This window comes from the organism of the source record quoted next, unplaced genomic scaffold, assembly GCF_019419815.1.
Source record: "Pyrus x bretschneideri cultivar Hongxiangsu unplaced genomic scaffold, Pyrus_bretschneideri_v1 Contig21, whole genome shotgun sequence".
NCBI classification, from domain to species: Eukaryota; Viridiplantae; Streptophyta; class Magnoliopsida; order Rosales; family Rosaceae; genus Pyrus; species Pyrus x bretschneideri.
In genome coordinates, this window is record NW_025999513.1 from 2,108,293 (window position 1) to 2,120,029 (window position 11,737).

Here is an 11,737-nt window from a genome sequence, read left to right on the forward strand (position 1 = left end):
CGACCGATTACACAATGCTACCTTTATCAAAAGAAGAAAAATGAATGGAATAAGTCCGCGTTATAAAATCGTGGCGAGGCAGCTTGCTTCGTCCCACTCCAAGATTCCCTCCTCCTCTTCCTATTCTATCTCACCTTCACACCTTCTTCTCACTCCCAGGAGGAGCAGTCGCAGACCCTTTCGCTATTTTCTCTCTACGTAAGCTCTCTCTCTCTCCCTCTCCTATCTATATTTACCTGTGTACTCCTTGCACTGTTGACTTTCAGTCGTCGAATCCAAGTTTTTATGTTATTTCTTCCTTTCTTTCTTCATCTCACTTTGCTCGGTGCTTTGATTCATTTATTTTTCGTTGCGTAGAGTGGAAATCTTTGAATTGAATTACATGTTCGTTTGAATTATTGAACTAGTGTGCGATTGATGGAATGGCCATATAGAACAACTTAAAAAGATTCCAACTTTAATCCACGTTGCCCGAATTCGTGGCTACCTTTTTACTAAATTGGATCATGGCGATGGGTATTAAATTTGGTTTTGCAAGTGTAAATTGAATTGAGTAATTTCCTTGACCGAAAGAGGCCTCAAGACTTTCTGTAGCCGAAACTCTTACAGTTGCTATGTGGTAGTATCGAATGTGTGAGTTTACTATATGCCAATTCCAAGTTATGTAGAATTTGAGGTGGCAGATTGACTTGAAGAAATTTCAGGTAGCTGTTGTCGATTTTGATCAAAATAATCAAAAGTAGCATCATTTTTCATGTTAAGTAGAATTTGAGGTAGCGGATTGCTTGTTTCTGTTGTTTGGAATATATCATACTTCTGCTGTATTCGATTGATGAAGGAATGACATGCTAAAACTCATTTGTTTCATTTAAAAGGAAAAAACTAGAAAATATAGTTTCTTTTTTCTTTTTCGTTCTAGGAGATTTGCTGTTTTTTTATAACCAGTGCTACTGACCGTTTGAGTTCTGAGCTACTGCATAATTTCATTTGTCCTTTGACACCACATATTGACAATATCTTCCATGAAATCTACTCTGTAGTAAAAGATTGTCAACGCTTTTAGCCATGGGCAGTTCTAAAGATGGTCCAGTGAAGGAGATGCCTCTCGGGGTAGATGCAACAACTGAGGAAGAATATGCATCTCAGTCTAGGTTACTTCAAGACTTCACTAGTATTTCCAGCATTGACAAGGCATGGATTTTTAAATCTGATAGCGGTACGATTTCTCATTCTTCTAACATGCACGTTCTTATCCTTACATACATGCAACAGATTCATATATATATGTACATTACATACGTAAGGAAATACATAAACACATGTACTTCCTCTCTAATTGAAAGCCAAATAATTTTTCCTAATGAGGACATGCACATTACACTTTGTTTCAGGAATTGGGTCTCAGGCAATGTTTTCAATTAGTCAACCGAATCTTTTGGCAAACAAGAGGAAGAAATTCATTCTATCCTCTCATATTTCAAGAGAAAGTAACAATTCTGTAAACTTCCAATGGTCCCCGTTCCCGGTTGAGATGACAGGAGTATCTGTATTTGTTCCATCCCCGTCCGGTGCAAAGCTTTTTGTAGTTCGGAATCCTGAGAACGAATCTCCCTGCCAATTTGAAATTTGGGGCCGAGGTCAATTGGAGAAAGAATTCCACATTCCCCAATCTGTTCATGGTTCAGTTTATGCTGATGGATGGTAAACATCGTGAATGCAGTCTTTCCAATTATCGCCATACCTGATATTTGATGCTAGTCTTGTGTACTAGACGTTTTGTGCTTTATGCCTTTAGTGATAGTAGTAGAATTACGCCTCTGTTTTGATCATTAATCTTTTCATATATCTAGATTTCCTCCAGCATAAAAGAGTTCAAATTTTCAATGATACAGGTTTCAGGGAATTTCTTGGAACGCTGATGAAACTCTCATTGCTTATGTTGCTGAGGAACCAGCTCCCTCCAAGCCCACATTTACAGGTCAGGGCTACAAGAAAGGTAGTTCCACGGATAAGGACTTTGGTAACTGGAAAGGTCAAGGGGATTGGAAGGAAGAATGGGGGGAAACCTATGCTGGAAAAAGGCAGCCTGCACTTTTTGTCATCAATATTAACAGGTCTTTAACATTTGGCTTAGTTTCTATTAGTACCAGGATTAGAAGTAAGGAGATTTCTTGTTTAAATGCCTGGCTAACTTTAATTATCCTATGCTGTACAGTGGAGAGGCACAAGCTGTCAAAGGAATTGAAAAGTCTTTGAGTGTTGGTCAAGTTGTATGGGCGCCACCAGTTAAAGGCTCGCATCAACCTTTGGTTTTTGTTGGGTGGTCAGAAGGTATCAGAAAGCTTGGTATCAAGTACTGCTTTAACAGGCCCTGTGCATTGTATGTGGTCAAGGCACCAAATTTTGAATCAGAAGCCAATGGATCTGAACTCAAGTGAGTTGCTTTGTGCAATACTTATTGTTACTTTTTGTTTTTTTGGATCTTCTGCTTGTTAATTGTTTTGGAAATTCATTGTGCTTCTACATTTGATATAACTATAACTTTCTTTCACTGTTCTAGAGCTAGTTCAACTGAAGATCTTCCTGCTGTAAAGCTGACTCAAAGCATAAGTAGTGCTTTCTATCCACGGTTCAGGTAACTTTTTCCCCCATCAGACACTTAGTTATGTGTTCGTGTGCACTTTACCAGGGTCTGTAACATCATGCGGTACTCAAATTTAGTCCATGATATAAGTTTTTGACTTTTATAGCCTCTCTTTTAATTTCAAAACGGAAATTGATATCTTAATATTCATTGAAGTTTGATGAACATTTGAATCGGAATTGTACTGATTGTTTCATATTATCCAATAGATGGTTGATTGTTTCAAACATCATTACGATTACTGATTCTGATTGTATTTGAAACATGATCAATGTAATTTTGGCAGCCCAGATGGAAAATTCCTTTTGTTTTTATCGGCTAGAAGTTCTGTGGATTCTGGGGCACATTCTGCAACAGATTCTCTTCACAGAATAGACTGGCCAGTGGATGGAGTGCTATCCTCATCCGCAAAAATTGTTGATGTGGTGAGCTCTCTGACTTTTATCTTTCTGTTTACTAATCAACTTTTATTTCCTGATTGGTAATTTAAACTACTCAGTTCATTCCGTGTGCATGTAAATTATGGACAAAGGTTCATTTGTTAGCATGTGCTTATAAGTAAGCATTAAGCATTTCCTTGTAAAGGTGTAAACTCATACGGGTTTGCATTCCAGAATGTTAGGATTAAAGATCGTGGTTTGCTTACTTGTTTTGGTTGGATGCTGTTTTGCTGTTTGCTAGCTGCTACCATATACCAGTGGAATGTTCTGTAGTTGATTTGTAAATTCGATGTTGTTATCATACACACTGAGGATGAAATTCAATATATAGAAATTTCCTTTGATCTGTTTTCTTCCCTTTTTTTTATTCTGGTGTGCGGTACTTTTGTGCATGGGTACCTTGAACTCTAGGTTAATTGTCTTCAGCAAAAGGTTTTCATTTCATGAAGGTGATATCACACAACATAATAATATAAGTTTAGGAATTATTTTATGAATTTTTCTCTCGTTTATCTCTCTCCCTGCTTATATAACTACACTTACTACATTTCTTTTTTGAAGATTCCTGTTGTTATGTGTGCTGAGGATGGTTGCTTCCCTGGGCTTTACTGGTCAAGTATCCTTAGTAATCCATGGCTTTCTGATGGATGCACAATGATCATATCTTCTATCTGGGGTAGCTGTCAAGTGATACTTTCTGTGAATGTTTTGAGGTAACTATAATGACTAATCATATGACACTCATATCTCCATAGGGTCGTTACCTTTTTAACTTTTTATAACTGACCTATGAAAGTTATATGGAAGTACAGTGGTGAAGTATCACGTATCAGCTCTGCTGATTCAAATTCATGGGATGTTCTTACACTGGATGGGGACAATATTATTGCTGGTAAAGAAGTTGCCATTTTTTACTGATAATTACTCGGAAAAATTTACTGATCAATAACGAAATTTCACTTTATCTTTGATTTATGAAGTGTCTAGCAGTCCAGTAGATGTACCTCATATCAATTATGGTTACCTTGTTGATAAAGAAAGTACAAGTACCGCATGGAGTTGGTTAAATGTATCAAGCCCCCCAAGTGAATGCTCTGAGAAGGTCCATTAATCTGCTTTTCTATATTTCCACATATCAAGATTATCTTCAAGGCTTACATCTGTTCAACTTATGTTTCAACTTGCCATAGGTTAAATCTTTGCTTTCCTCTCTGCAATTCAGTATACTGAAGGTTCCTGTCAGGGATGTTTCTGGTAGCGTAACAAAAGGTATTATAAACCAATTATTTCATTGTGTCAATAAAACTGATTTTAACATCCTGTACATGCTTCAAACCTTTCAGGAGCTACCAAACCAATTGAAGCCATATTTGTGTCTTCCAAAACTAAAAGAAATGATTCGTTTGACCCATTAATTGTAATCCTCCATGGAGGCCCGCACTCTTTTTCATTGTCAAGCTTTTCAAAGTCCTTAGCATTTCTCTCTTCAGTTGGGTTCAGTTTGTTACTTGTAAATTATAGGTAAGCTCTTATTCTCCTTTTTGTCCTTTCATTCTGACTTTTCCTATCAGGGTCAACAAAATTGTGCTCCAATCTTGTTCAGATATTATGAGATTGGCCTACGGATATGAAAAGAAGTAACCATTTCTTTTAACTTCATCGGCTTTTATCTTGCATTGTTCTGACATGTTAGTTTATCTCAGAGGTTCGCTGGGATTTGGTGAAGAAGCACTTCAGTCCCTTCCAGGGAAAATTGGGTCCCAGGTGCTTACCTATATATATTTACCTTTAATCTGTTCTACAGCAATGTTATTTTTTGTTATCCGAGATGGCATTGTTCCTTAGGGGAGCGTATTCTATAGCTCCTGTTTATTTATGTAGAGCCCCATGTTGGGCCATTTAATACTACTTTGGTATCATACAGATAGACATACACACTCTCTGGCATAAATATATCTGTATATGCTTATGTATGCTAAGAATTTACGTTGTTAATATATTTGTGTAACTAGTGTTTACTTTATGTATCTGCTTTTGTATTTGTAGACCCTAATATCTGAGTTTATTCACTACAGGACGTGGATGATGTGCTGGTGGCTATCGATCATGTCATTGACAAGGGGCTTGCCAGTCCATCAAAAATTGCAGTTCTTGGTGGTTCTCATGGCGGCTTTCTGACTACTCACTTGATTGGCCAGGTCTGGTAGTTTTGTAAAAAGCATGACTGTTATTTTTTAGTTGCTTTGAGGCTTCTCGCTTTAAGCTTTTTTCTTTTTTTGTGGGGTACGAAAAAAACTTTTTTATTTTATTTTTGAAGCATCTATTACTTATGCCCGCTTGGTAGACAATCATTTTTTAGTTATACTCGAGAGTTGAACATATTTATGCTGCAGGCACCAGATAAGTTTGTTGTGGCAGCAGTGAGGAACCCCGCCTGTAATCTCGCATTAATGATCGGTACGACAGACATCCCAGATTGGTGCTATGTGGAGGCCTATGGAAATGAGGGTAGAAATAACTACACAGAAGCTCCTTCTGCTGAGCATCTGACTCTATTGCACAGCAAATCTCCTATTTCACACGTCTCAAAGGTGCTTGTTTAAGCTTTTTCTCTGCTACTATATTATTTACTTACTCTTGATTTGGAAGCTTATACTATAAATTTCCTTTTTGCGAAGAAATTCAATAATTTAAAAGGATTTTATATAGTAAGAAGTTTGCTATTTGTAACTTTGTGAAGGATCTATCTGCAGGTCAAAACACCCACCCTTTTTCTTTTGGGTGCTCAGGATCTTCGTGTTCCAGTTTCTACTGGATTTCAAGTAAGTTAACATGTTCTCCTGATGAAATACACCTTTTCTCCTTAATAGTTTAACAACGAAACAAGTGCTTGGATAATTATTGTTTTAGTTTTCGTCTTTTAAATTGTTTTCCTTCCTCCCAAGGGGGTGTGATGATTTTGATTAATAGACGTTTGCATAATTGGAATGATGGGAGTAGAAAAGTGATTTGGATGTTTATTGTTCGTAGTATGCTCGGGCGCTTAAGGAAAAAGGAGTTCCTGTCAAAGTCATTGTGTTTCCACAGGATACTCATGGAATTGAGAGGTAAGCTTATGATCCAAATGTGCTTTGTGCATCGTAGTCACTAGTCACTACAAGCGAGGTCCTAAAGTTACTACAAGCGAGGTCCTAAAGTTTCATGCTGGGATTTCCATCTTATACGAATTTGTGTGTTTGCAGGCCACAATCGGACTTCGAGAGCTTTCTCAACATTGGTGTCTGGTTCAAGAAGTATTTATCGTAAATGAGCAGGCATTTCTTCCCTGCTTTTACCCCCGTAGTTCGACGTCAAAGCTTTCTTAAGATGGTTGCTTTTATGGCACAGTACAAATCAATCTACGATTTACAGTCAAGTAGGTTGAATCCACCTTGAATCTGGATGAAAAACTATTGAATCCGGCTTGCGTTTGCTCGGCATATGTAATCTGGATGAAAAATTATTCTACTTGAAAATTTATGATTATTGAAATCAATAATACAACTTCAACTGAACGATTACGTATTACTATTAATAATAATTGGCTTTAATGCTCTATGTTTGGACCCGTTTTTTCAATTTAGCCCATGTGTTTGTGTGTGTTAGTGAATATAGGGTAATTTGTTAGTGTCTTTAAGTGAGTATAAACGTCTTTTTCGCACCCTTGTGAGATAACAGGGGCATGAATTTTCCTTGGCTTCATACTACACATTACATTTTTTATTTTGTATAGCTTTTTCAATCTACATTTGTCTTAGATTCTAATTAATTTATAGAATGAAAAGACTGGATAAATGACGTTTGGATTGCAAAGCCTCACCACAATATGTATCCAATTTCCCCCTACCTTGAATTAATACTTATATAATAAGCATTAAGTACAACTACTTAGTACTACAATTTTAGTGATATTTTTTTTCACTTGTAAGTGAGGGGTTTTAAGTTTGATTTAATGAAAAACGAATTTGAATCACATTATTACTAGTCAATTGTGAGGTTAAGCTCACCTCCTCCTTTTTAATGTAAATAATATCATTTCTTCAACAAATAATAATAATAATAATAAGACCAAGTACAAATTGATTATTGAAGTCATAGTCTTTTTTTTCCTTGTCTTTATTTTATTTTTATTTATTTTTTTAATATCAATGAAGTCATAGTCATTAGCAACTAAAATGGGCCTATACACACAGAGACGCAAAAGACCACTATCACCCATTAAGCTTTCCCTCCAATCATAAACCCTAACTTTGCAAACCTTCAGCCGCCAGTCCTTTACTTAGGCTTGGGCCGGTGGCAGTCCCCCTCTCACCTCTTTCTAGCATCCCTTCATCCTAGCCTCTCCACCCCTTTCTTCAAAAGGTTTTTACTAAAGAAACCTTTTGAACATGAATGATCAGGAATGTAGCTCTTATTTTGAATAGTATTTTCACCCTACACCACAGAAGCAAACAACTTCCAACCGCAACATTGCTTGCGCTTAGCAGACAATCTGATCCTATCATTCTTCCCTACCTTACACTCATATGACCTTAGGAAGTCATATTTGTGTCTTGCCTGCTTTTTTAACACATTTTTACTTGGAAATTTCATCCCAACATCAAATTGTGGGTTTTCCATATTAGTCAACATTAAACTCTTTGCATCTACAACTGTGTCATTCTTCATTAAAGTTCAGTGGCAAATGTAGTTGAGTTATACTGCTTCTCATCCATGTTCAAATCCTCAACTTGTATATCTGCTTCCCTTTTCTTTTCTTCTTTTTTTTTTGGTTTCTTACTGCGTCCAATAAAACTCTATGGTGTATCTGCATTGTCATTGAAATTGTCATCTTCAAGAATTGCATCAATATGCTCATCGTATAAGGAACTGTCTGTATCAGAATCACCAGTGTCATTATCATTATCACTTCCCTCATAAAGGTAATTCTCTGTATCAAATTTTTGCTCATCATCACGGCATCACCATCATATTCACACTCTTCAGTTTGTATGGGCACATCATAATAATATTGAGGCTCACCATGATACAAAGCACTTTCCTCTTCTTGAAATAAGAATTCACTGCTAAGACCATTTAGGCAATACCTATTTTCATCAACCTGACTAAACAATTCCGTAGGGAATTCCTTGAAAGATTCTTTATAATTTATTTGAGCTTGTGACAATGGTGGTTGGGTTAAGTCCTCGATAACTTGAGGAAAATTTGCACACATAAAATGAAATACATTTTATTATTAAAGAAAGACATCGACCGATTACACAATGCTACATTTATCAAAAGAAGAAAAAAAAGCATCTAATTCAAAGGAGTTAACTTTGGTATTCATGGTTTTATACGAAAATTTGCAACCAATAAAAACCAAGTAAAGTGAAATCCCTATTTTCCTTCAGTCTACCAAACTATCTCAATTCATTATGAAAGCACACAATATATCCAACAAATCAAACCCTAGCCCCCAACAATATTGAAAATTGAAGACGATTGTCACCTTGGTTGTTTGGTTCAATTGATCTGCTTGCCATCTTCTCTGGAGTAGTCACCAAAATCTCAGTCGGCAACCCCATAATCTTTAAATTTTTGACCTAATGGATGTTGAAACCCTAAATCGCATAGTATTCAAGTGAATTGAACGAAGCGTCAATTTCTGAATATATGCATTATATCTATTTAGTGGGTTAACAATAAAATTACTTTTTTGTCCTCTCACGTGCCTGGCACATGTCAATTTTAACGGTTCTTTAACGGATTGTCTTGAATTGGCTAACAGATATAAACACAATGATCATTTTGGCCAAACTGAAAACACAGGGACTAAATTGGCCAATAGAGTAAAACACACATACCATTTTGACATTTAAGCCTAATAACGAATACCTAAGAAACCCAAAAATATTTGCAATAATCATATTAACCAAGCAACAACAAGATGAAGTATTCCAAAATTTATTTAAACTTTCAAGCAATGCTTCTTTTTTCGATATGGAATTCATACTTGAACGATAATCTCTCATTCATTTGACCAAATACCAATATAAAATCTAAGGTCAATTACAGTTTACACTTTTCAAGTTTGAAGTGATTTTCAACCACAAGGTTCTAATTTTCTCACCTTGTGCTTTGAAGTTTGGAAATTGTATTAACTTACACATTTTGTCTCTTTGAATATATAACCCTTCATTAAATTGATGAGTTCGTTTTTCTTAATGTGGTGCAGTTGCGGCATATACGTTAGCCATACAAGAATCAAGGCAAGTCACATAACCAATTCCTGAGGTTTTAGCTCCTGAGCTTCGAAAATCTACAAGAGTGAGAAAACCAGTAATTTCAGACGATTTTGTGTTATATTTGAGTGAAGCAGATATCAACATTGGTGAGCCTTCTACATATAAGGAGGCTGTAAGTGGACTGCAACGAGAAGAATGGATGAAAGCCATGGAAAGTGAGCTTGAATCCATGGAAAATAATAAGGTATGGGAACTGGCAGTATTACCAAATGGAGCAAAACAATTGGATTTAAGTGGGTGTTTAAGACCAAGAAGGACTCCAAAGGGGAAATTAGAGATTTAAGGCTAGACTTGTAGCCAAGAGATATACTCAGTGACAACTTTGAGATGAAAGATATTGACAAGATACTAAAGAGGTTCAATATGTCAGCATGCAGTGGTTGTGATGTGCCAGTGACTAAAGGAGATAAACTGAGCAAGCTGCAAAGCCCTAGAACTGAAGCTAAAAAGCTTGAGATGAATGACAAACCGTATGCCTCAGTTGTTGGGAGTCTAATGTATGCATAAGTGTGCACTAGACCTGACATTGCTTTTGCATTGAGCTTGTTAGGGAGATATCAATCGAATCCTGGACATGTTCATTGGATTGCAGCAGAGAAGGTGTTAAGGTATTTGCAGAAAACAAAAGATTATAAGTTAGTATACAAGAGAAATGACAACCTCGAGTTGGTTGGTTACTGTGACTCAGATTATGCTGGGTGTCAAGATGCATTGAAGTCTACCTCAAGCTACATTTTTATGATGGCAGGAGATGCAATCTTGTGGAAGAGTATGAAATAGAAGAACATAGCTACCTCTACTATGATGGCAGAATACATGGCTTGTTTTGAGGCCACTTCTTAGGCAGTTTAGTTTGGTAAGTTCATAGAAGGAATGAAAGTCCTAAACATTGTCACGAATCCATTACAGATATTTTGTGACAACACTGCAGCAGTTTTTTGTTCCAAGAACAATAAGAGGTCTTATGGAACTAAGCATATGCATATCAAGTACAAGTTAATTAGAGAAAAGATCAAGCAAGGGTTTACAAAGATCAGTTACATTGATACAGTATCAATGCTTGCAGATCCCTTGAACAAGCCACTTCCAATCAAGGCTTTCAAACAGCATGTGGAAAATATGGGACTGACCTCGAACTTTGATATGCTGAATTACTGGGAGTAGAAAATTGTTTCTAGTTACAGTGCAAATAAGTGAGTTAAACTCACTAAGTTTTTAAAGATGAGTTTCGTTCCGAGTTTGGGTTGAATAAAGGTTGTTTTCAATAATTGTGTTCACGTATGCATGCATGCATATGTATATTTTGTCCTTTTGAATTGCAGAAAGTTGAAGAGTTTTCTGGAGTGATGGAAAAGTTTGCATTGGCAAACATATAGGCTGTTCAAAAGCCTAAGGTGTAACTTATTAAAGTTACAATACGGTGGACTTAAGATGATATGGAGTAAGACAGTTTTTGAGTTAAGGTTTCATCTCTAGATCATAATTTGATGGTTTTCATGTGAATGGTTAGCTCAGTGTATGTGATTATGAAGGTTCTGAGATGAGAAATCTTTACAACCTTGTTAATCCTACATTGAGAAAACTTTTTGACAGAAATTTGAATTAAGGATGAGGTTGAATCGCAGGCATATGGCCAGTAAAGAAACACTGATTGCCGATACATATTTGAAACATGATCATTACAATTAGTAGACCAAGTGGAAGAATGTTAGATTTTATTCAATATAAATCAACTATTAAATGGATGTGAACCGCGGCTTATTTTTATGTTGCCAACCAAAATATATTGGGCCTTCTGGCGACTTCAAGAATATGATGCGCGTGAACTGCCGCTTGTTTTTTTTGTTCAAGCAACGAACAAGAAATGAGTAGCTAGCAAGCCGATATCTCTCTAAGTTTATAATTCCAATTTGGAATAACATAATAATTCACTTCTTTTGTCGTATTCTTTTTTTTTTTTTTAATATATATAAATATACAAATTGGCTCTTGATCTCCTCCAAGGTTCTTACATAGTGATTCGTGACTGATTGACTCATCCAGAAATAATACAACAATCGTTGTGTTTAACTGTGTATGTTGAGATTCTTGTTCGGATTCCTATGTCGTTTGTGAAAGATTCGATTTTTCATATTCCAAACAAAAGGGCCTATTGGTTCTTTCATCTTATTTATTAGCCCAATTAAATCCACGATTAAGGAAGCGATTAACATATGAATAATAATTTAATTCGAGTCGTATCACAAACGATGCGACAAAATATGACAACTAGTACAGTTTGGATCTGTGAATCATCGTTGAATCTGTTAGTATGCAACACATACGAA

General features: G+C 36.2%; 1 protein-coding gene across 1 annotated transcript; it reads left to right on the forward strand.

Moving 5' to 3' along the window:
• On the forward strand, positions 1-6,681 carry LOC125477324 (acylamino-acid-releasing enzyme-like). The gene is made up of 18 exons (XM_048584291.1): positions 1-198; positions 1,041-1,216; positions 1,392-1,701; positions 1,893-2,114; positions 2,216-2,434; positions 2,561-2,635; positions 2,931-3,069; positions 3,646-3,797; positions 3,897-3,976; positions 4,065-4,186; positions 4,275-4,353; positions 4,428-4,605; positions 4,788-4,848; positions 5,160-5,282; positions 5,478-5,675; positions 5,838-5,906; positions 6,115-6,191; positions 6,327-6,681. Exons 1-18 carry the CDS (start codon positions 41-43, stop codon positions 6,388-6,390), a joined length of 2,502 nt encoding a protein of 833 aa, XP_048440248.1. The 5' UTR covers positions 1-40; the 3' UTR covers positions 6,391-6,681.
• Positions 6,682-11,737: the final 5,056 nt, after the last annotated feature.